Source organism: Microtus oregoni, unplaced genomic scaffold, assembly GCF_018167655.1.
Source record: "Microtus oregoni isolate MIOR12 unplaced genomic scaffold, Mior012 000015F_ref0000493, whole genome shotgun sequence".
In the NCBI taxonomy this organism is placed as follows: domain Eukaryota; kingdom Metazoa; phylum Chordata; class Mammalia; order Rodentia; family Cricetidae; genus Microtus; species Microtus oregoni.
Window position 1 is genome coordinate 45,471,097 of NW_024543074.1, and position 25,423 is coordinate 45,496,519.

Here is a 25,423-nt window from a genome sequence, read left to right on the forward strand (position 1 = left end):
ACACACACACATGAGCTGAACACCATGATGAAGAAGCCTGACTTAATGGTACACACAATCACTGCTTCCAACAACTGAGCCCTACACATTCATTCAAGTCTCCGTAGATCATTTATTAAAAATTGCTTAGCTTTGCCTGGTGGTGGTGTCGGACGCCTTTAATCTTAGCACTCAGAGGTAAGTGGATCTCTGAGTTTGAGGCCAGCCTGGTCTACAGAGCAAGTTCTAGGACAGCCAAGGATAAACAGAGATACCCTGTCTCGGAAAGAAAGAAAGAAAGAAAGAAAGAAAGAAAGAGAGAGAGAGAGAGAGAGAGAGAGAAAGAAAGAAAGAAAGAAAGAAATTATTGAGCCTTCAGCAAGTTTCAAACTACAGGCCCCGCACTGAGAGCTTTCTGAGTAACTTTCTGACAAGAGTGATTTCAAAGAAATCAGTAACAAAGACAGTGAGGAAAATTTCCACAAACTTTTGGCCCATAGACCCCAAAGCATATCACATAACTTCCACAAGGAAGAATCAAATGAGAAGCAAGCTCTTCAGACAGAGTAATAACTAAATTACAACATTTTCACAAGGGATATAGGGATGGGGTCAGCTCTGTGGTTGGGCACTTTCCCAGGGTGCATGGGACCTTGAATTTGTCCCTATCACTGAAAAAAAAAAAAAAAAAAACTTAGTGGGATATATCAGGAAAATGATAGCCTCCAATGAATTCCCGACGGACATTTCTTTAAAAGACTGAAAATGAATGACCTAAGCATTTATCTTTAAAAACTAGAAAAATAACTATTTAAGTCCACAAAAGGTAGAGCAAAAAAAAAAAATATGACAGAAGCAGAAATCAATACAATAGGAAAGAAAATTGCACCATGAAAAAGTTGAATCTTTGGAAAGATTAATAGCTTGATAAATCCCTAAGAAAGCAAATCAAAGAGGGAAGGGAGGTTAGCGACGCTAACAAATCACACGCGCTCCGTTTACGGTGTTGCTGCAACACAATAGGGAACAATGGTCTCGGCAGCAGACGGTGCTAGATCAGTGGCGTCCACAGGCAGAAAATCAGATCTCAACCTCCTGTCCCACAATGTGCAGGTAGAGGTCAGGTCCAGAGGGATGCTGAGTCTGGAGGTGAAAGGTCATGAGTTGGAAACCCTGGGTGGCTTCAACCTGCATCTTAGTGACCTTTAAGAGAATGGAGATGTCTGTGGTAGGTGACGAAGGAGCATCCAAAAGGTTAAGACTGGTATCTAGACTTGACCAAAATGGAGACTTTTAGTTATTAAAAAGGTTCTGTAGCGATGGGGAAAGATGTAGTAGCTTCAATTCCATGTGGTGGAGGATGACTTTGAACTTCTAATCCTCCTGCCTCCACCTCCCCAGTGCTGAGACTACAAGTGTGTGCCACCACACATGGTCTATGTGATGCTGGGGAAACCAAGGCTTCATGGATGCTAGGCAAGCCACGTGGACTGAGCCATCCCCAAGCCCACAATGGTCTCTAGTGAAATGTAACAGAATGGGCCAAACAGATACAGGTGTCTCACGGGAAAGTTTTGACGTGTATCTCTCTGACTATAAAGTACTTCTGTAGATAAAGAAACATACAAATAGCCTAGTTGAAGAATGAGCAAAAGATGATATGAACAGCACATTCTTAAACAAGGGAATAGTACTATATACCACAGAATCGACAATATGTTTTTTTTTTTAAAACTATATTCCAAGACGCCAAATGTTTGCACAGATCTGGAGTGGCTATCATTTTCCAGCTTTTGGGGGATCAGCGACAGCAGGATTAATTTCACTAGTCAGACATCTGGCTCTGTGAGTCTCCTCCTCAGCAGCAAGACCTGTGTCCTGCAGGTCACCTGAGAGACCTGTGTCCTCTCAGGAATGGTTCCGGGTTATCATAGTCTTTTGTTGTTTTAAAATTTTTCTTTAGCCTATGTTTAACCAATTCTCTGATTTAAAATTCACTAAAAGACATATTTGGGGGCTGGGATGAAGTTTGATTGATTGAATGCTTGGCTGAAAATCCATGAAGCTCTGGATTCCATTTTCAGCACCATATAAAAAATTTAAGTGCGGTGGGGAGGTGGGGGCAGGAGGATTAGAAGTTCCAGGTCATCCTCTGGAACATAGAATCTAAAGCCAGCCTGAGGCACATGAGACTCTGTCTCTGGATTGATGGATGATGGATGGATGGATGAATGGATGGATGGATGGATGGACAGACAGATGGATAAAATAATGTCTCTTGTGTTTTGTTTGGTTGCTTTTTTATTTTTGTTTTTTGAGACAGGTTCTCCCTATGTAAACGAGGCTGGTTTCAAATTCATAGAAATCTGCTTGCTTATAAATAAATATTTTTTAAACTCCATAATAATTATTGTGACATCTATTTTTTTGACTTAACGATTCCACTCGAAGGTAACAGTCCAACAGAGCAGGTGGAAAGACTGTAAGGGCCAGAGGTGGTGGGTGACTTCACGCAAGCTGTCTTCCCGACACAAGACTGATACCCATGTAAACGCGCAAAGACTATGGCAGCACACACAAGATTCACACAGGTTCCAGACAGGCAGGGATTAGGACTGATGGGGGGAAGTAGACAAAAAAGCCTACCCTTCCCAAAAAGCTATTTGTAATGATAGCTGCTGTAAAGGGGAAAATCAGTTTTCTTCAGCGCAGGGTCACTTAGGACATCAACCACAAGCCAAGCCAGGCGCCATGCCTAGGAGGAGAACTTTGCCAACACAAAACAAACTTTATGGCTTTTAGTGGGCTTTTTGTTTTGGCATTTGTTGCTTTATTAGGGTTATTTGTTTTGTTTTGAGCTTTGTTGGGGGGGTTGTTTAGTTTTGTGGGGAAGGGGTAGAGAGAGAAAGTATATGAAGTTGGATGGGTTAGGAGGTGGGGGAGGATCTAAGAGGAGCTAAGGGAGAGAAAGCAATCAAAATATATTGTACAAAAAATTTAATAAGTAAAAAAGAATACAGGACAATGAGTGATTATAACACCTCCTCAAGTTCACAAACTCCTTAACTCCAGAAACCAAAGATAATGAAATAGATTAAATGCAGAAAAAGATTTGAGTCCTACATTTGAAAGAATAAATAAGGATTGGACAAGAGAAAAAACAAGAAGAGCATTCACATAAGGACCACAAGGCACGCTCACTGCTGCTCACAGCTTGTTGCATAATAGCCAAAAATGGGAGCAAACCAAATGCGAGTCAGTGGTAGGATGGATAAAGAGTCTGTGGCGCAGCTATGCAATGGGAAACCTGAGAGCAATGCAAAAGAACCAATTTCTGCAACACAAGAGAGACTGGGGGAGTCTCAAAAGCAGGGATGAATGAAGGAAGAGGACAGTGTGAGATTTTATTCCTGAACCCTAGAAACAAGCCATCTGGTGATTAGTGGTGACCTTTGGTGGAGAATGAGGAGGATACAAGAAGGTTCTGGGTGTTGGGGATGCTCATGTCGTGATTTTGGTGCAGGTCACACAAGCATGTTCCCTTTATCAAAATTAGTTGAGCTCTGCACTCAGGAAATGTGTACTTTGCTATGAATTTGATACCCATCTGTTGACATTTAAAATATAAAATATAAGGCATCACACAAAGAATGCACACTGGAAGTTTGCTGGATTGAAGGAACAGATTTCAATCTCTACTGTAAATTTTACAGTCTATAACAGAAGGTGAGGGAAAGTCTTTGCCCCCTCTGAAACAGACCACTGAACAGCATGAACGAATGGAACCTTGGGGTGAAAAGGTCACAGATTAAGGGTCTTGTTAGAGGAATGGGCTACTTTGCCCAGGAATGGGTTGAATTTTCTCTGGTGCATAAGTGTATGTGTGTCCTTACTGTAAGACACCCTCTGCCATTCTTTGATATAGTACAAAAGCTCTCTCCAGGTATTGGTGACATGCTCTTGGGACTTCCCAGTCTCCAGAACTGTATGAAGCAAATCTCTGTTCTTTATGGCTAACTAGTCTTATGCATTCTCAATGTCAGTTCTATGGAGAAAAAGGCTACATTCTGCTGATTACCGCACACAGAGGAAGGGGTCCGGGCAGAGCTCCACTCCAGTGTCTGAAATACCACAACACACTCTCCTGCCACAAAATAAGTAACCCACAAATGCTCCTGAAAAATATGACAGAGATGAAGAGCTGGGCTTTCAGATCCAATGACTCCAACCTCATCCTCACAAGATGCCCCCAAACACACAAGCATCTCCTTTGTTAAATCATTTAAGCTTCCTAAGCTTTGGTTTGTGTATCTAAGCAATCTAGGCAGGACTAGAACATTTCCATAGAATAGTGTTGATACAAATGACAATGAGTCTCAACTTTGCTTAGTAGGTATTTGGCACAGAGGCCTCCAACATTAATCTTGACCACGACTGAAAACAACCAAGTGGGACAACAGAAAGACCACTGGAGGAGGCAGAGAAGGTCAATGCCTTCCTGATGATAGAGGGTTAATCAGAACCCGTCCTTCTAGACCCCAAGAGAGCAACTCTTTAAAAACAGAGGAAACATACAAAAGTGAATTCACTGTCATGCGTGGTGGCATCAGGGCCCTGGGTGCCTCGCTGAAGGGAGAAATGATTTTCTGTGGGAAGCATCAAGCCAGATGCTTATAAATGAGCGAGCACATGGGTCTTTCTTAATGACTAAATTCCTTTAACTAAAAATTTAATTTTATTGTGGTATAAATCATACTTTCTTGAAGTAGGGAATTAATTTTAGATTTTTCATTCACTGTTCATAACCTTTCCATGAATCTGACAGCCAAATCATTCTAAATGTCATTTAACCAATACAATACAACGACTTCATTCCTCGTTGTACCCTTCCTGAATCCATTATCTCCCACCATAATATAGAAGAACTTAAGTAAAAAGAAATTACCATTCCAGAAAGCTGTATTTTCACTGTGCAGTTGAACAGCATAATCTTTATTTTTAAATCAATATAATGTGAGTGCCGAGTAATATTTTTCCTAATTCAGAAGTTCTCCACTACCAAAAAAAGTAGTTTGAGGGCTGTCTAAAGTATCTCCCGTGCCAGGCCTGGAGCCTCCGGTGTCTCTCTTGGGGACAGAGACTAAAGCCCAGGAGAAGGCGGGTAGCACCTTCCCGTGACCCTAGTTCTGACTCCTCAGCCATGTTCCCAACCATGCCTGGTTAGTGGAAGAGTCTCAGGTTGTCCCTCAAGTTATTATGGACTTCAGTGACCTCTGGGAAAGTGTGGACCATGTGGTTTAGGAGGATGGGATGTGACAAGCACCTTCAACTGAAAAGCAATGTTCCGGGAAACCAAGTGGAACCCAATTAGATCAGTGTATGCAGATTAGGTGGAGGGTAGCCTGTCAAGGATGGGCCAGGACTGTGAGGGGTCCCAGTATCACTATTCTAATGAGAGCCTGCCCCCCCCCATGACTACTTCTCTAACCAACCACAGAGGAGTTGAGGAAACTGCTTGCACCAGGATCCCTCAGACCCTAACTTCTAGAAGATGCTACAAAAGGAAGCCCACACACTCAGCTTCTAAACCATGGTGTGTGGAGGAGACAGGCACCTCTTTGCTGCTGAGATTCCAACATCAAGCTTCTCCTGATGGAGATGCTCTCAGAACCAAGGCTGCTTTAGCAAGCAGCCTTGCACCTCCTCCACGGATTCATTGGAATTTTAACAGCTCCACTCCAACCACTTTCATTTTCACTAGCAAGACACCATTCTGCAATTAAAATCTCCTCCTGGACTGACAGCAGACAGCTAAATAAAGCAACATCTTGTAAGGCCTGTGTTCCATGACTGGCTCCCACTCACTGAGCAGACACAAGCATTCTGTAGGATCGCTCTCTTTTGGGTGACTGAATTAGAGACAGAAGCAAAACCACCTCAAGAGAAGGCTTCCCAGCATGTGTGTCTGGAGCTTCGGAACCAGGTAAGAGAGAAGGCTGGAGAGTTGACTCTCAACTTGGGATTAGCTCAAGATCCAGGCTACAGACTCAAGAAGGCAGAAGGGGCTAGAAGACGGGTTAGTGAGGCTTGTGCTTGCTGAGCGAGCATGAGGACCTGAGTCCAGAGCCATAACAGCCATGTAAAAGGCAGGCATAGCATACATCTAAATCTCAGCACTGGTATGCTGGAGACAAGCAAATGTGGAGTCCCACTGGCCAGGTGAACTCCAGGTTCAGAAAGAAAGCATCCTGTCTCATAAAGGAAGGAACGATAGAAGGCCACACCTGACACCAGCATCTAACCTACACACACACAAACACACATGCATACACATGCATCTATCACATGCTAGATAGACATGATAGATGGATATAGATAGATGATAAATAGATAATAGGCAAATAAGTAAATAATTAAAGAATAGATAGATATTAGGTAGGTAGATAGATGATAGGTAAGTAGACAAGTAAGGATAGAGCTGATAGGTAGGGAGACATAGGTATGTAGGTAGGTAAGCAGTTAGATGGCTATGGAAAGAGATGATAGACAGACGATAGACAGAGAGACAGATAGATAGATAGATATAAGATAGATTGATAGGCAGACAGATGATAGGCAAATAAATGGGTAAGGAGAGAAATGATAGGCAGGGAGGTAGAGAAAGGAAGGGAGGGAGATGAGATAGTAGGTAGATTGGTTGGTAAATAGATGGTAGGTAGGTAGACAGATGGCAGGCAGGATGGTAGATGGAGAGATGGTAGGTAGGCAGGGAGGTAGATGGAGATATGATAGGTAGCATAGGTAGGTAGGTAGGTAGGTAGACCATATCTTAGGGTTACTGGTGCTGTGATGAAACACCATGACCACAAGCAGCTTGAGGAGGAAAGGATTTATTTTCCTCACAGTTCCATATAACAATTCATTATCAAAAGCAGTGAGGGTCGGGACTTAAACAGGGCAGGAACCTGGAGGCAGGAGCTGATGCAGAGGTTATGGAGGGGTGCTGCTTACTGGCTTGCTCCCTGTGGTTTGCTCAACATGCTTTCTCACAGAACCCAGGACCACCGACCTAGGGATGGCACCACCCACAAAGGGCTAGGTCCTCTCCCCTGAATCACAAATTAAGAAATACCCTACAGGCTTGCCTACAGCATGGTCTTATGGAGTTATTTTCTTAATTGAGGTTCCCTCCCCTCAGATGACTTTAACTTATGTCAAATTGACATAACACTATCCAGCAGAGATACATGATGAGGTGTTTTTTTTTTTTTTCTGAGAAAGTGGACATCTCCTGCCTCCTCCACTCATCCAGAACCTACTCAAGTATCCAAGAAAGTGCCAAATCACAGGGCTCCTGAGGATGCCACTTGAGGAAAGTTCAGAGCTCAAGTCCTTCCTCACAAGGGACAGGGTCTCAGGGACTCCTGGAGTTAAGGAGCAGTGTGGGAACTCCTATGGCTCCTGCCTTAAAGCCAGGTCAGTGTGGGAAGGTGTGGCTGGAAAGTGGAGACATTGAGATTCCAGGGAGCTGAGGAAGTCTGACTCACATCATAGACCCTGGCATCTGTCTATCAGCCCTGCCCATAGGCTGCCTGGGCAGACGAGCCCTAGCTTGCTTATACACTACCATGGGAGTCCAAGGGCTAATGGGGAGAAGCTGAGCCTGATCGCATGGACAGAGAAAGTGTAATTCTGTGGTTGTTTCTAAAATCAGAAAGGAACAGTAGGGGTGAAGTTGTCAGGCCTTCAGGGAAAAACTCATCTGGACACTTGGGTTCTCATGCAAAAGTGACAGAGGAGCTAGGGGGATAGAACAGTGGGTAAAGTACTTGCTGTACAATATGAGGACTGGAGTTCAGATACCCAGCATCCACGCAAACGCTGGGCAAGCATGGTGGCAACCTATAATTCCATAAACCTATAAACCTATAATCTCAATACAAGACAGAGTCATTAGGGGACACATTAAGGGAAACACTTACCATCAACCTATGGTCTCTTCACACATATGCATGGGTATCCACATGTAACTACATGCGTGTGAACATACCTCTCAAAGTACCGGCGTTGATAACTCTAGCTACTCAGTAGACATAGACAGGAGGAGGGCAAGTTCAAGGCAACGAGTGAATTCAAGGCCATCCTGAGCAACCTAAAGAGATCCTATCTCAAAATAAAAAGTAAGCCAGGCATGGTGGTGCACACCTTTAATCCCAGAACTTGGGAGATCTTTTGTGGATTAAAGGTCAGCCTGGTCTATACAGCAAGTTCCAGGACAGTCAGGGCTCTGTAGAAAGACCCTGTCTCAATAAAACAAACAAAAAGTAGGACTCTATCACAGGTAAAAACGTATGTCTAGCATGTGTAAGGAAGGCCCTAGCCTCCCCAAGTTCAGAGAAAACAAACCAAACTATAACAGGTAAAATATGAAGATTTGGTGATTTTTAAGTAGGTATCTTTATAAGATTTACACAGGAATGTTGTTCGCTTGCACTTTAAAAAGAGGGATAGTTCTGCATTTGAGGCCATCTTGCCGCCTTCCATGGTCAAGGTAGAGCCTCTGCACTACAGCACAGGGAACCGCTAACTTGAACTGAGTGGAATCGATCACGCTCTCCAATCCATCACTCCACCTATCGGAAATCAGGGCCTGAACAGTACTACTGAAGGACCAGAGGGAGGGCAGACAGGCACTCGACACTTGTATCTCTCTGACAACCCAACAAATTAAAACCTAATGATCATTCTGACAGGGGAAAGGTAATCCATGCCTTCCCAGAAGAAGCAATCACTGTGTCCAGGACTATCACAGCAGTCCACAGCCTGAGGCTCTAATACGGCAATCCAAGGGACCTCATCACTCACATGTCATTTCCATCCAAACGAAGGGGGCCTGGTGAGACCCAGGCAGCCTGTGCAGAACCTCTCACCGCACACAGCCATGCCTGTACCAGACTATAGCACTGAGTACAGCATCTGCCTATCCTGTGGTCCACAGATGCTCTATCCTCAGTATGAGAGCTAAGGATCCAAACACGTTTTTTCAAAGAATGAAATCTCATATATATATATATATATATATATATATATATATATATATATAGCCCACTTGAGAAGCTTTTTCATTATTTTTGTTTTGTTTATTTTGGGTTTTTTTATTTTGCTTTGTTTGGGGGTGTTTTGTTCTGTTTTGTTTTTGAGATAGGGTCTCGTATAGCCCAGACTGGCCTCGAACTCATCACATAAACTAAGAGTAACCTTGAACTTCTGATTCTTTCCCCCTCTAGGCCTCTGGAGTGCTGGGGTTACAGGTGTGCACCACCAGGTTGGGTCTACGTGGTGCAAAGGATCAAACCCAGGGCTTCATGCACACTGGGCAAGCAAGCAGTCTACCAGCTGGGCTTCAGACCTTCTTGGAAAGCTCTGTACCCACCAAGCAAACAAGGAAGCAATGCCACCCCCTGCCAGGCCTTGTCCCAGCAGTGTAAATTCCATTGAATCAAGGCCACAAGGTAGACTTCTTAGGAAAGACAGGGCAGGAGTTTGAGTCTTAACTATTCATTCAGGATGCCCTCTAGGGACCATCCAAAAGATGACATAACAGTGCCAGCTTATTTGTTCAATAGCATGCTCTCAATTGCCACTCTTCTGCCAGTGGCAGTCCCTAGATGAGGCTTATAACAACTTGTGCCCAGGAAATCAAAAGAGAGTGAGCTGAGCAGGGTTGAGGGTGTCCCCAGGCCTGACTCCATTTTCTATTCTTGTTTTCATACACGGAGTGAGAGGTCACCCTTACATAGATGACCTCACGTAGATACAAATTGTTTCCGACACCTGGTAAGTGGGGGTAGGTGTACCTGTGAGAAGGTGAGCCAGCGGGAGAGGGTGACTGCAGACCAGAGCTAGGCAAGAGGGGTGCCTGTCTGGGAAAGAGAAAGGCAGATATATCTAAAGTGGCTGATACCTAAGGGCAAGATTGCATTCTTCCCCAGGTGGGGATTCTAACCATAAACTGCCATGTTATTTGGAAACAAGTCTATGTCCTTCTGTCCTCCTTGCCCAGTGTCCCCTCCAGCTTCCTGACTATCACCTCCACTTATCCTTCCTTTTCATTTTGAGATAAAGCCTCATATAGCCCAGGCTGGCTTCAAATACACTATACAGTCGAGGATAGCCTTGAACTTCAGATCCTCCAGCTTCCTGCCAACTCTAGAACTCATTGCTGGCTCCTAACTTTAAGTACCACAAGCATCTACCTGAAGATGAGTGCTAGGATCACAGGTGTGTAGCATCACGTGGATTTATGGTTGGCATTGAGGTTGGGGTTTCTTGTGTGTTAGGCAGGCACTCTACCTTCTGAGGTACGACCCTGCTTCTCACTTCCTTGGGTCTACAGGCATGTTTCTACCTAGTCCTACCCTCTTATTTCCCTCAGGAACTCTCTCCAAGACATAGCTCTTAGCAGGGTCTCTCCTTAGCGCTCTTGGTGAGCTTCCTAAGCAGTTACTTTGCTCTTTCCCTCATAATAATATATTCATTCATTCAAGAACTATGGCTGTCTCTAAATACACGTGCTGGGGCAGCCAAGTCACAGTCCCCATGAAGATCATAATTTCATGCAGAAAGGGGCCACCAAGAAGCAAAGAAGACAAATCACCCCATGATGAGAAGCGCCATAGTTTGAGAGGGAAGGGGGGCACTATCTACTCAGGGGCCTTGGGGAGCACTGTTTCAGACTAGGTCATCAAGGCGGTCCTCACACGGGAACTATGCCACATGAGAGATCGGCTCCACCCGAGAGCTACAGGCATTTGCTCCTGAACTATGCCGTTCCTCCTCCTGTCCACCATGCAAGCTTCCCCCTCCAGGATCTCCTCTCACCTCTGGTCCTGTGTTTACAGGTCCCAGACCATGCTGTGGGGTGGGGGAAGTGGAGGACTCGAGGCACTTCAAGCCGAGAGCCAGCAATGGCTCCTAGACTTGGCAGAGAACTGCTTACGACCGGCTGAGCCCTTCCCATGTCTACCTCCTTCAGCCCAGAGAACACTGACTCCCACCTCATCCAGGTAGTGTCTGCCTCACCTGCCTTCTCTCCAGACTTGATGAGCTTGGGTCGTTGTCTGAATAAATCACTGGGGTGGGCTCCTGCCTAGGCTCAGGAAGAGAACCACTTCCCCCACGCTTTGAATAGAAAACACACATGCTCACTGCACCACCCTAACACCTACATTTAGAAAATGGAACTTAGAGTTGTTTAAATTAAATGCATTATATTTAATTAAAAAGCCTGTAAGGCACAATGAGGCTCTTTTTCAATTTTCTTTCCTAACAGAGTCCAAAGGAAGAAAAGCACCAGGGGTCATCACAACTGGGCTGATGTTTACTCAGGACCTAGGCCCTCTGGAAACATCAACAACCGGCTCCTTGTCCTCTCTCCGAGCCCACGCGGGAATTTCTGGGGGCTCTGCTATCCTTTCCTGAGAATGGGGTTAAGGGTGGTGTCATTCAGATGGTTTTTGATGACCCAGGAACCTCCACAAAGCACAAGGGTCACCACTCTGCTAACGTGTGCCACTTAGGAAGTCAGTCATCAAAGACACCCATGCAACCCCGCCAGGACCTTGTACTTAAACCCTACCCAATCCCAAACAGCCTGAACTGGCCTTTCGCTGAAGAGCATCCATCCCAACGACAGTGCAGACGGAAGTAGGCAGTTTGTCCATCCATGTTTCTCTCATAGCGAACACCGTGCTTCCCAAACAGGCAACATCTCAGTTAGCCTGAGGCACACCCATGTACCCAGTACCTAGCCTAGCAGCCAGCCTGAAAGAGGTGCTCACCAGTGTGTCTGGGCCTCCTAGCTGGAGAAGAGCTGTTACATTGCAGCCAGTGGCCAGTGACCAGTGGTGAGTGGCCGGGAGGGACAAGGCAGAAAATGGCACAGATAGCAATCAGCCACACTGGCCTGAGCTGCTCTTATCCCAGGCCAGTGTGTCATCCATGGCCTATTTTCGCCTTCTGGGACCCCACTGGCTCATTTGCTTCAACCCGTGTGAATGCTGTGAATCCTTCCCCGTGGTGCTGCTGGTGTGGGTACTCAGAATGTCCAGGGTCCTGCACGAGCCTAGGGTATCTCTGGCTTCCCTCAGAATGGTCTTCCCTGTTGTCATTCCAGGCAGCTCTGATCACCCACTAGCCATGTCCTTCAGTCACCCACATGAGGTGGGGATAGTCTGACATTTTAGACAAACCTTACGCCCAGTGTGTCTGATCCTGCTCCCTCTTCCAGGGAGGGGACCAGGGTCCACACAGGAGCTCCTCAATAAAGATGATCCTGTAGGCAGCAGTTCCTTCACACAGGAGCTAATTCACACAAGATTGCTTCACACTGGAGTCAATGCTTCCCGCATCTCCCTCAGGAAAGAGCTCTCCAATGCAGAGACTCCCCCTACACAGGGACTCTTTCCTGTAAGGGCTCCCACATACAGGGGCTCTCCCAAACAGGGGCTAATCAACATAAGGGCTCCTCTACACTGGAGCTAATTCACTCAGTTACTCCCCCATGCAACAACTCCCCCACGCAAGGGCTCCTCCCTGCAGGGGCTAATCCACATAGGGGCTGATTTATACAGGAGCTTCCCACATGTGGGAGCTTTTCTACATAGCTCTCCCAACAAGCAAGCACCCACACACAGGAGCTAATCCACATAGGGCTGCTTGCTTGGGTGTTCCCCCACACAGGCTCCTCCACATAAGGGCACCTCCATGCAGGAGCTAATCAGCACAGGGACTAATTTGCTCAGGGCTTCCTCCACATTCAGGATCTGCTCCTCCCTGCAGGAGCACAGGGCTTGCCTCTGACTTAGCCTCAACACCCCTCCGTCTTCTCTCCAGCGGCCCATGGAGAAGGCAGCAAACACAGCACTTTCCTGCAGGAGGGTCCTGACCCATCAACGCCTTTATCTGACAGTCAACAGCTTGGTTGCTGAGGCTGAGAATCTTCCCTCCCAAGGTCAAGGCTGCAGGGCCTCCCTCTGAAAGGGAGACTGGCAGAGTCATTCTTCAGGGATTTCTCAAGGCCAAGTCTCTAAAGGCTGCACACCGTCACACAGAGCCCTCTCCCAAAGCTGATGACTTCCCTGCAGAAACAGCAATGGCCAGAGCAGACAAGGTCCCACCCCACGTCAAGAGAACCTGCCCGTCCCTACTGGTATCTTGAAGAGACACAAATACACAGCCAAGGGGAAGTTCATTCTCAGAGTTTCCGTAATAGCTATCTGGTAGACCCAACCCCATCCCAAGAGAAAGACAAGAGAAGGATGTGGGGGTGCGGTGGGGGGAGTGAGGCAGGGGTGAGGTTGTATGAATTGTGTATTGGAGAAAGTCAAGAGGCTGTGTCCAGGCTGGCTCTGGGAGACTCGCTTGAACTCCAGGAAGTGGGATGCCTTTTCTGTTTGCTTTATGACATCAGATGGGCTTTTCCTCACATGGGAAACATGTGCCGCAAGGAAACACAGGTAGCATCTTGTAGCACAAGCTGGGCAGTCAGAAAGCCAGGCCCAAACCCTGCTCCAATGCTATGGAGGCAGACTCCAGCAGCTCATACCAGTCCAGTCTCAGCTACCAAGCATGTAAGAGTAAGCCAGACAAGACCGGTGAAGTGAGGACCAAGAGCTTTGACAAAACAGGCTGTTGGTTAATGCTACTGTCCACAGCTATGGGACTATAGGGATTCCTGATAGTAATCAGAATTCCCTTCAGGACATAGAAGATACTTACTTAAAGGATGGGTAAGAAAGTTATTCAGCCCCTTGCCTGAGCTGAAGAGCTTACCCCTCCATTATCCCATTCTGAAGATGCCCCTGCTTTTCCTCTTCCTTGCAGTCATGACTCCACAGTAGAAAACAATCCCTATCACACTGAGGCTTTGTACCTCTTTGGAAGCAGAGCTGAGCCTGAGAGCTGGAGAAGCATCCATGGCTGTCTGGCCTAACTACCCCAAACCAGCTCAATCACCAGGCTGCTGCTGGAGTCAGCAAGGCTGTGGCTCGCTGGTTGAGTCATGACTCCCCTGCCCTGTGACCTTCTCTGACCAAGAACTCCAACTCCATTTCAAAGCAGCTGCTCCAAAGCACCTTCTGGAGCCCAGGATGTGTGACACTCAACCATGTGACCACACCAGACCCTGATGCTTGCTCCTATTTAGTCTACTTGATAGGAAGGGTATGGTCACAGGAGGCAATAGACCTTTTGGTGTTTCTGTAATGGAAGACTTGTCCTGGCTCCCTGCTCTGTAGCCTGGGAAGACTCTAACCATGAGACCAGCTACAAGGAAGGGCCTTCTTTGCACATTATCCCATGGTGGTGGTGGAAGGAGTACCAGAGAGCAAGAGATCAAACTCACAGCCTCAGGATCTTTGCTAGTCACACTGGCTCAATGCATAGGTGTGTAGCCCCCATGAGCCAAACACCTCCTCTTGCAGCCGATTTCCTAACACTATGGCATTGGGGTTGAAGTTTCCAAATCTTATTTATGGGGAAACACACTCAAACCTTAGTACAGGCTTTGGAAGTGGGAACGGACATGAGGAAGAGGGGCAGGGTTGGTGATGTTGGGCAAGATGGAGAACTCAACTCTATAGAACATCCATCTTTGTAAGAGCTCAGCTCATGGTCCTCTGATGCTTTTCCAGATGCCAAAGGCTCCCCAGGATCCACGTGTCCTCTAAGCACAGTGACCTCTCCCAGCCTCCACCAGAGATGTCCACCTTATATTTGCTCTGTTCTTGGAGCCCCTGAACCCTACACCTCATAAGCTGGGACTTGCACACTGGCCAAAGAAGCTGGGTGGGGGCCACTGCTTTACCAGGCTCACCCCATGAGTTTCTTACTCCAAGTTCTAACCACACAAACCAGATGTGGAATGAGACAGACCATAGCCCAGGGCTGGAAGTCCATGTGCTAGCAGAGACAAGGTGACATACTCTCACGGCATAGTTAGACAGCAGAACAGGCTTCCTGGCTTTGTGGAAAAGGGACAAGCAAGAGGAGAGCGAGCTGGAGGGGAGAGGTAGTTCAACTCAGAAGGCAAAGGAGAAACAGACTGCCATTGCCCAATGCTCTCAGTCTCCTGGGACCTCCTACTGTTCATTCTAGAGAATGTCTGGGTTCTTCTATCACAGAGCACCTAATCAGATAGTTCAGGTCCTGGTCGCCAATAGGTCCCTGGTGGAATACCTGGACAACATGCTCTAATGCCCACCTGACCAATTTCTTTTCCCTCCTCCTCCAGTAGTTATCTGTGGTCATAATTCATGGCTGATCAATCAGCTTTTCTCCTGATACAACAGCAACCCCTCCAAAGGCTTGAGCTTTGAATTCTAGAACGCATGTCTATCTAGAATATGTAACGAGTCACAGATTAATCTGCTCCGGTCCACATGGCTTAGAGGTGCTTTGTTCCTAAGCAGCTATCTGCAAGCCCTTCAGTCAGGAGACCCCCAGTCTAGAGTGGGGCTCCTCAGTCTCTTTTCTATGTTAGAAAAGATCATTAACATAGTTGTTTAATTCTGCTTGTGAACTTGGACTCCATTCTGAAACAACCTTTTACCCCTCCCCCACATTCCAACAACCCTCAGGCTCTTGGGAAGGACTCATAAACCCCATTTCTCTTGGCCATTTGGCTGAGCTTAGCACACGTAGCTGGGTGCTCAACAGAGACCTGTTGTTTACTTAGATTTAAGACACAAGGGATTTCCAGTTGGCTAGGATAGCCCAGGGCTTATATAGGGCCTATGAGAAATCAGCCTTGAAGTTCTCCTTTGTGACAAAAAGACATAATACCACACTGTGCAGGAGGCAGAGAAGTCCGTTCTTCACAGTCATGTGCTAACGTGAAGACACTAGCCAGCATGTTAGCCAAGCAGAAGAGAGCAGAGGGAAATGCGGAGATCCAGGGAGCATATCTTAGCTGGTAATGTACCTCAGTGGTAGGGTACTTGCCTAGCATGTACAAGGCCCCTGTGCTTGTAGTGATGGGAATGGCTTAAGTAGCTAGATATGCCAGAATTGGAGGCAGGAGAATGGCCACAAGTTTGAGGCTGTCCTGGTTGATCCACAGGAAGTCTATCTGCTTGGAATGGATGCTCCCAAGAGCTTCAGCAGAAACACAGACCAACAGGTCTTTTCTGCAGGGAAGGTTTTCAATCATGGTTTTAAACACCAGGAAAAGAAATAGAAAAAGAATTTTGCTTTCTTTAAATAGAGAGACAAGATTTAAATGACACAGAAGTCAAACAAGGTTTTAATTTTAACCCAATTGTCTGGGCATCAAGAAAGCTGTCTTTTCAGGCATAGTGGTGCACAACTATAACCCCAGCTCTGAGATGGCAGAAACAGGAAGGGTTCGAAGTCAAAGTCAGCCTGGGCTACAGAGCAAGACTGTCAAAAAGAAAGTCCTGGCACTTGGGAAGCAGAGGCCAGTGGGTTTCTGCGAGATGAAGGCCAGACATGGCTATATAGTAAGATCCTGTCTCAGAAACATAAAAGAAAATAGGAAGAAAGTTAGTCTTGGTCCTCCAACTCTCGGAGTTCCCATATTTGGCTTATGTGGCATAGGGGATCATACCCAGGACCTTGTTAGTGCTGACCAAGAAAGAGCTAGCTCCCCAGTCCAGGAGAAGACACAGGGTTCCCGGTGCTTTATATCTTCATAGTAGATGAGAACGCATTGAGGACTTGATCCCTCTCTCTCTACCAAAGAGCTGAGGCGAAAGGACAGACAACAGAAGGCATCTCCCATTTAGTACCAATATGCTGACTTCCTCCGTAATTTCTCTGCATGTCTCCTGCTCAGAGAACAGAGCCTGATTTATGCTCCATTGTAGGACTTCATTTCTGGAACCGTACCCTTCACCTCTCCTGTGGTTAGTGGCAGGACAAGGCCCAGAAGCCTCATAGCGGAGATCACAGCAATGGAGGCAGAAGGACAATTGGCAGGATGGCAAAGGAAAAGCCACTCATTCCAGTTCTTAGTATCAGACTGGCACCAACATACTTGTCTAAACAGGAAGCTCCAGTGATAACCCAGAAGTCACGGAGAATAAATGAAGTCAACGCTTGGGGTTTAGCAAAGTTGCTGATACAACTTGCCCAAAAGATGGAAATCACAGCCCCATTTACAGTGCATGGCCTAATGTCCCAATGATGAGGTGCAGAGCCTCCTAGAGAGGCTTAGGTTATTTAGCTGCAAAGGCAAAAATAGCTTATTGCATAAATTAAGAGGAAGAAAAATAATGGCTTTCTGTGAACTAATAAATACTCATTTTCCTGGGTCACAGAACTTTTTAAGGCCAATTAAAACTCTGTCAACCATGATGTCAAAATACTAAAGGGAATACAGTCTGCCCACAGAGAGGGCGGGCTTGCTGGGAGTCGTGATGTGAGGAGCACAGGCAATGATGTATGTCCCCTGTCCAAGGATAAAATAAAAACAAGACCCCAAACAGTGTCTGCTCAGATGCTGTAGTCTAAATAGCTGTGGACATAGACAGGGGTGAGACACCAATATGGGTACATGGTGGTGGGTAGGTTTGTGGATGAACTGGGGCCTGGGGTGTCACCACCCTTAGCATCTGTCTTGGTTTCTGATCGTTACTATGATAAAATACTCCAACAAAGCAACCTCGGGGACAACGGGCTTATTTCAACTCCCAGTTCCAGATCCAGCCCATCAAGACTGAGGAAGACAAACGCACCTTCTGCATTACTTCAGAAGCTAGAAGACGGCAATGAATGCTTGCAGCTGCCGCTCAGCCATCTTTCTCACACTTTGAAGCCCCTGCCCAGGAGGATGGTCCAACCCACAATTAAGATAAATCTTCCCAAATCGATTAGCATAATGAAAGTCACAGGCACACCCAGAGGCCCTTCTTCCAGGAGACTCCAGATTCTTTCAAGCTGACAATAACCCATCACAGCAGCCACTGAGAAATGCCTCCCAAGGGACTTAAAATCACCAACAGACTAGTGGGGGAGGAATTCAACTAGGATTGTCCTCACCCAGTGCATGTAAAGGCAACAATCCCTGTGCTTTTCTGCCCAGCATCCCCTGGAACAGAAAGTACCTGCACTGTCGGGAGCCTATGAGAAACACAGATTCAGGACCCAGTTAGACCAATTGCATCTCAGAAGGCCCTGGGCTGTTGAAGAACACGGAAACTCAGGAGATACTGGTGCAGGGCACAGTCCCCACTACTAACTTAGCAAGTGGGGGCTGGCTGCCATGCTTCACCTTGAAAACTGGAGATGTATTTATCTGCCAACAGGTGGGAGGCTATGCCAGGCACCCAGTCTGGGCCCTGGACCGTTCAGAGATAACAGAGTTTTATGTTTCCATGCCCACAGTCAGGGCAGAGGCAGAGCAAACAGGGATGTGGAAGGATGCACCTCACCCTCCACAAGTGACCAGCCTTCCTCCCTGTACCCCCAGGAGGACCTTCCTAACAGTGGGTGGAAGAGGGGCTGTGAGTCAGTGAGATGGTGTGACAGGAAACCGCTTAGCAAACTATGACTCTCCTAACCCATTAATCAAGTGCTCCAGATGGCCCAACCCGACAACATGTGGGGAGCCTGCAGAGTGGCAGGTCAGTAAGGGACATGAGTGGTCACCAGCTGTCTGTATCTGTGGCCCATGTTTGGAGAAAGGGGAAGGGGCCAGCCAGCCAGTACTGTAGAGTAAGGGCTTTCGAGTGTGACCCCTGGGGTAGGAGGAGTCAACTAATCCTACCTTATAGATTTGCTCCTCAGAGACGGCCCTTTGAGAGTGTTTGCTAATGCTGAAAACATGGGTTTGACCTCCAAGCCTAGAACTTGTCTGTAAGTAAGCCCTGGGGTACAATTTTAAAGGGATCGATGCTATTTTGCATGCATAATTATGCATTGCATGGTGACACAGATCTCAAAACCAAGTGAAGTGCATGAAGGGTGCATATAGTCATGGATGGGCTCCCTGTCCAGCCCTGAGTATTGCAGTTAGGTCAGACACTTTGCTGAAACTCAGCCAGGGAACTCCTTCATTCTCTTCTGACTTCTCAGCTCCCCACCGAATAAATTCCTTCCCTGAAAAGCCTGAAACCAAAAATGGCTTGCACTTGGGATTTGGAAAGATTTGAGACTATTTACACCCATATAATGAGCTCTTGGAGGCATGGAACCCAAGTCAAAACATGAAATTCATTTATTTCTTATATACATAACCTGCAGAAAATTTTAAAGATTTACTTATTTTCAATTATGTGTTTATGTGCACGCATATACATGAGTACAATGCCTAAGGATGCCAGAGACATGTGATCCCCTGGAGCTGGAGTTAGCATAGAGTTGTGGGCCAACCCCCATGGGTACTGGGAATGGAATTTGGATCCTCTGAGAGTACAAAATGTACTCTTTTGTTTCTCTGGTTTGGTTTTGTTTTTCGAGACAGGGTTTCACTGTAGCTATCAAGCCTGTCCTGGAACTAGCTCTTGTAGACCAGGCTGGCCTCGAACTCACAGGGATCTGCTTGCCTCTGCCTCCCTCCCGAGTGCTGGAATTAAAGGCATTTGCCACCACCTCCTGGCCAGAATGTACTCTTACCAACCAAGCCATCTTTCCAGGCCCTGCAGTAATTTTGTATGATATTGTTGGTTCCTACATTTTTGACCACAGCCTGTCACATGAAGTCGGGTGTGGGGTTTTCTATTTGTGGAGTCCTATTGGTCTCTAAATGACCTGTTATGTTGGATTTCAGATTTGGGGGTCAAGGATGAGCAGTTTATCTGAGAGACAATGAAATAATATTTTAAGATTTCAGTGAATTCCACCCCAGAACTGTTTCTTTCATTGGCATTCCAGGCCACATCCTGCTCCTCAGCTGTTATAAAGCAGCACACCCGGCAGCTGCATTTCTAATCCACATCTGTAAAACGGTAAACTCCCGGAAGCTATTTTAACTCCAGTCTTTGTACAAGAAACAATAATTTACTAAAATTCATATTGGTTCTAATTGCTTTCAAAATACGTGTTTGTATGCACATGCACATCCGTTGGTCATTTAATCTTCATTTGCTCTTAGGAGAATGAAGTAATTGTTGTAATAACTTTAAAGGCAAGTCAACCCTTATCAATGCTTCCCGAGTACCTAGAAAACCTTGATAATCTTTGGACACACCGCTGCCAGGGAGAAAAGACCCAGAAAACCATTCTAATATTTATCAAAAAGTCATTTTGCTGGAGCTAGAGAGATGGGTGAGGGGGTAAAGCACTTGCTGCCAAAGCATAAGGTTCTGGTTTTGGATCCCAGCATTCATATAAAGTGCTGGGCAGGTCTTATTAGACAGGTGCCTCCTGGCCAGCTGCATGTCTCACAAGCATGGGTAAAAAACAGTAAGTGTATTTGCAATCCCCATGCTGGGATGGGTGAGCTGGCCAATGAAAAACCCTACCTCAAAACATAAGATGGAGAATGATAAAGACACCCAACACTGACTGATAGACCACACACACACACACACACACACACACACACACACACGAATGTATACAGAAGAAAAAATTGTTTTGTCTGATTTTCACTTATTTTAGAATCTCAGAAATCTCTCTTGGTTTAAAGATTCTTCCTAGAAACAAGACTACCTGAGGAAAATTCTAGAAGACCTCAGTACAGCTTGGACAGTGAGTTATGAATATATGATTAGCTACAGTTCAAAGAAGAAACTTTGATCCTGAAGCCATGATCCTCAAGGGCAATCTTGATATCAGTCAGTAAAATGTAAGCTCAGAACTGCAAGCCACTCCCAGCTACCAGGGCACACTGTTTACTGTCCCACCATATACAGACATGTCTGTGGGTAGAAAGGCCACCCACCCTTTGGATTTTGCATCAAGTTTTGATTGACTTAAAAAAATACTCAGCCTCCATTTTGCTCATAATAAGACACTGAAAGGGAGAGAAAGATAAACAAGATCAGCTTCATCTATGTGCAAAATAAAAGCATCTAAGTAAGAAAAAAGATAAGAACCAATAAGGGGCTAGCGAGAAGGCTCCAGGTTTAAGAGCAGGTGCTACTCTTGCAGAGGACCTGGTGTCTTAGGGTTTCTATTACTATGAAGAGACACCATGACCTTGGCAACTCTTATAAGCAACACAGTCACACACCTTCTAATAGCGCCACTCCCTATGGGGCAAGCAGTCAAACACTAGAATCTATGGGGGCCATACCTATTCAAACCACCACACCTGGGGTCAGTTTCCAGCACCCACATTACTCTAGGTGATCTGATGCTCTCTGGCCTCTGTTAGGCTAGAATGCATGTGGTACACTTAAACTCACCTCCCCTCTGACACACACACTCACACACAAATAAATAAAAATGAGCAAATCAATCTTTCTTTTAAAGATTCAAAAAGCCAGCCCATATGTGATTAATAGTGGTCTAAGAAGGAGTAAGAACAAGAGCTTCGGTTAGAGCAGTGGTTCTCAACCTTCCTAATGCCACAACCCTTTAATACAGTTTCTCGTGTTGTGGTGACCCCCAAACATAACATTATTTTCCTTGCTACTTCATAGCTATAATTTTGCTGTGAAAGGGTCATCCAATCCTCCAACCCCCCCAAAGGGGGTGTGACCCACAGATTGAGAGCTGCTGGGCTAGGGAGACAATTCAGTAGGAAAGAACATTTGCAATGCAAGCCTGAGAATACCTGGGGCTTGCTGGCCAGCTAGCCCAGTTGAAAAACTGCTATCTCCAGGCTCGGTGGACCTGTGATAGAGGAGGACATCCCACTCTGGCCTTGGCATACTGTATGAACAGGCATCCAAATACGCACATACCAGAGGTTGGGGGGCATCCAGACCATGACCAAAGTCAGCGAGCACCTCCACTGCAGCGAATGCTCTGCTCCTGCTAGCTAAACACTGACCAAATCCACCCTCAGCTTCTGTGGACTCGCCCATTCACAGCCTGACCGCCTCATTAATCAGAGCTAGGTGCAGGCTCAATGAGCTAAGGCACAGCAGAAAACAGAGCTACAGCTGAGAGGTGTGCCCGAAGGCCAGCTGTACCTGCCCTCATCCCCTCCTCCCTGAAGCAGTCAGTGACATTCCTGGACTCAGATAGGAGACGGAGCTGGAGCTGTGGGGAAGATGGGGGTGGGCAGACAAACAAAGAGAGGCCTTCCTCCTATGCTCAGCACCTGCCTCCCCGTTGTTACACAAAGCTGAGGTGTTAAGCGCTCACACAGGAGGCTCTAGGTGACGTTAACTTGCCTCCCATTTACCACCAGCTAAATCCCACTTTAATTAGCCTGCCTCTTAATTGAAATAAGTGATTCACCAAAGAAGGCCAAGGAGCCCCCCACTTTCAGGAGCGTAAGCTACCTGTAAGGCCTGCCTGTTTGCTTTCCTATTAAATATTCAAGGATGGATCTATAGGCCTTAAGCAGTGGTTTCCCCTAGGGATGTGCATACAAAAACGAAGCCCTTTCCACATGGGAAATGTGGCTCTCGCCAGCCCAGTGGCAGCTGCCATTATACGCTTTCAAAGCAACATTAAGGTATGTCCTTCATAGATTTAGACAGAAGTGATAATGTTTCTATTTAATCATCGACTGGAGACAAAAGCACACGGCACCAACTTCAGCAGCAGAAGTATGCATTAAATTACTTCCAAAACTCCCTGAAGAATAAGACTTGCAGGTTTGGGATCGCATGACAATTAAGGAACAATGAGAGAGAACTCTGGGCCGTTTGATCAAATAATGCATTAATCCTAACACACACTGCGTGTGTCCCTTATCTGCTCTCCGAGTATGTTGACTTTTTCTGGTAATTTTGATTTCTCCTTCTCCAGGAACACAGACACAGGTACAGAGAAAAGGACCGGGCACATATCAGTGTAAGACAATGGAAGTGGGGACGCCTGGGAGAGCCCCGATAAGGGCTCAGCTCCTCAAGGCAAAGAGGAAACTCCCAGGTGCTTCTAATGAAGGGGTACTCTCAAAGTTCAGCCCTTTCACAATGCATTTTCTGAAGATAACCTGCATCCCATATGCACCCTAAATCCACAAGGCCACCCCAAACTCACTGAAGCTGCTACCTTGAGTAGCGCTGGCGTGGGATACTTAAGACTAGAGATCACTAAGAACTTAGCGGTACATCCAGGCCCTCTGGGGAGGTTTCTGAGAGTAAGTTTTCCAGGCTCTTTAGAAGTGTTTTTATACACCTAGCATGCCATTAATCACTCTTATCTGTTCATTAAAGCTGTCTCCCTCGGGACCTCAGCTCGCCAATCCCTTCCAAGCTTGATTCTTTTTTATCTATACACCCTAAGAATATTTTGTCATTAAAACACTTCATCAGTTCTTATGGCTGTGCTCCACCAATTAGTCAGAAGTCGGGGGGTTTTATTAAGTACACAGAAGCGTCAGTCCTAGAAGGGTCTGTGTGGATAAATGCACAGTGGGAAAGCATAGTATAGGGACGTGCTCTCACTAGTGAGAGATTCCGGGACCACGGCCCACCCGTGACGACAATGCCTGTTGCCTCCTCTCGTCCCTCACCACAATTGGAGTGCAATTTAAATTTACACAGTGGTACAACTGATCTACAGATGGGAGAGAAATCAGACACTATAATGTTGAAAAGCAACCTGTACGCAGACCGTACCTCTGCCTGGGACTCTCTCAGAACCACATTGGGGCTTCTGCTGGCTCCGAGGTCCATCCATCCCAGCACAGCTGGCAGGGAGACCCCAAGCAGGGCGAGATGTGGCCAGAAGCCTCCTGGTTTCATTTTGTCCAGCCTGTTGGGAAAATAACAAAGGTTCAGCAGGGAAGCAGTAGGAAGTCACAGGGGAGGTGATGGACATACAGAATCAAGTTAACCTTGGTTTGTAAAGTGCTTACCATACAAACATGGGGACCGAGTGTTAGCCCAGGACCCCCATAAAAAGCTGAGAATGACAGTCTGGATCTCTAATCCCAGGGCTGGAGAGGAAGAGAAAGGCAGATCCTAGAGACTCACTGGCCAGCCAGCACCACCTAATCGGTGAGCGTGGATCAGTAAGAAAAACACTTTCTCACAAAAACCAAGAAGGATGGTTGGTAAGGAACCACAGTCAAGGTTGAATTCTGGCTCCCATATGCACACGCAACCACACACGTGGACAACAGTGCACACACACACACACACAAAGAATCATATTAATTTAAGCATAAAATACAGTACAAACCCTTCTGTTTTACTTGGGAGAAGTAGCATTATTTCTGGGCCTCAGTACACTGTCTCTAAATGGGCACGGTATTACAGACCTCATGGGGGGGGTGCTCTGAGAACTGAATTAGTTGGTGTCATGCACATAGCAGAACTCTACAAATGTAAGCCATTAGTGTCCCACCTGAACTGCCACCAACCGCCACATCTACAAGGACAACCAGAATGAGTCAGCCGAGTCACAGCTATTGGGCACATACATGCCTCAGTCTCCTGAGAAATCATTTGGAGCTCGGCACATAAGCTTAGGAAAAGCCTGATGACCTAAGTCTGATCCCCTAAAGCTGACTCCTGCAAGTCGTCTTCCATGGCACACATATCCCCACATATACACATACTAAATAAACAAACAGGGTTAGAGAAATGTTGATGAGGAATAATATTAAGGGTGTAGCAACTGCTCTATATCTTACACCTCCTTTTACAAAATGATGAGCTTCAAAATAGCATAAGGTCTAGAGTAGTTTAGTTTTTACAGCAGAATCTGAGCAGCCAATGCTAATTAAACCCCAATAACCTGGAAGTTGTTTCCCGACACTCTCCTGGTAACATTAGTATCTAAAGTCCTAGAATGAAACAAAGAGACAATTCAAGGTAACCAAAGGTATAAGACCCTCACAGATGAGACACTGGGGCTTGGGCATGAGCAGTGGTTGAGAAACCTCATGTGTTCTGCTGCTGGTGGCACACACCTTTAATCCCAGCGCTCAGGAAGCAGAGGAAGGTGGAGCTCTGGAGTTCTAGGCCAATCTAGTTCTACAGAGGAGTTCCAGGACAGCCAGAGCAGTTACACAGAGAAACCCTGTTGCAATAAAAAGAGAGACAGAGAGAGAGAGAAAGAGAAACTTCATGTGCTAAGGTACTGGGCTGATGGAGTGAGGATAGGCTGCTCCAGGTGTCTTAGTGGCTGCACTTTTTAAAAATTTTATTAGGGTGGCGTGTGTGTGTGTGTCTGTGTGTGTTTGTGTCTCTGTGTGTCTGTGTCTCTGTGTGTTTGTGTGTGTGTGTTTGCGTGTGTTTGTGTATGTGTCTCTATGTGTGTTTGTGTATCTGTGTGTGTCTGTGTATGATTGTGTGTGTCTCTGTGTGTGTTTGTGTTGTGGGGGATATGCTGGAGGTCAGAGGACAACTTG

The 25,423-nt window shown here is 46.3% G+C and overlaps 1 protein-coding gene across 1 annotated transcript in view; it reads right to left on the reverse strand.

The window, feature by feature from the left end:
• Positions 1–25,423, reverse strand: part of Fstl4 (follistatin like 4) — a 435,031-nt gene that overhangs the window by 401,271 nt on the left and 8,337 nt on the right. The window contains exon 2 of the mRNA XM_041664845.1: positions 23,685–23,820. Coding sequence (XP_041520779.1) covers positions 23,685–23,810 — 126 coding nt within the window. The 5' untranslated portion in view covers positions 23,811–23,820. The remainder of the gene's footprint in view (positions 1–23,684; positions 23,821–25,423) is intronic.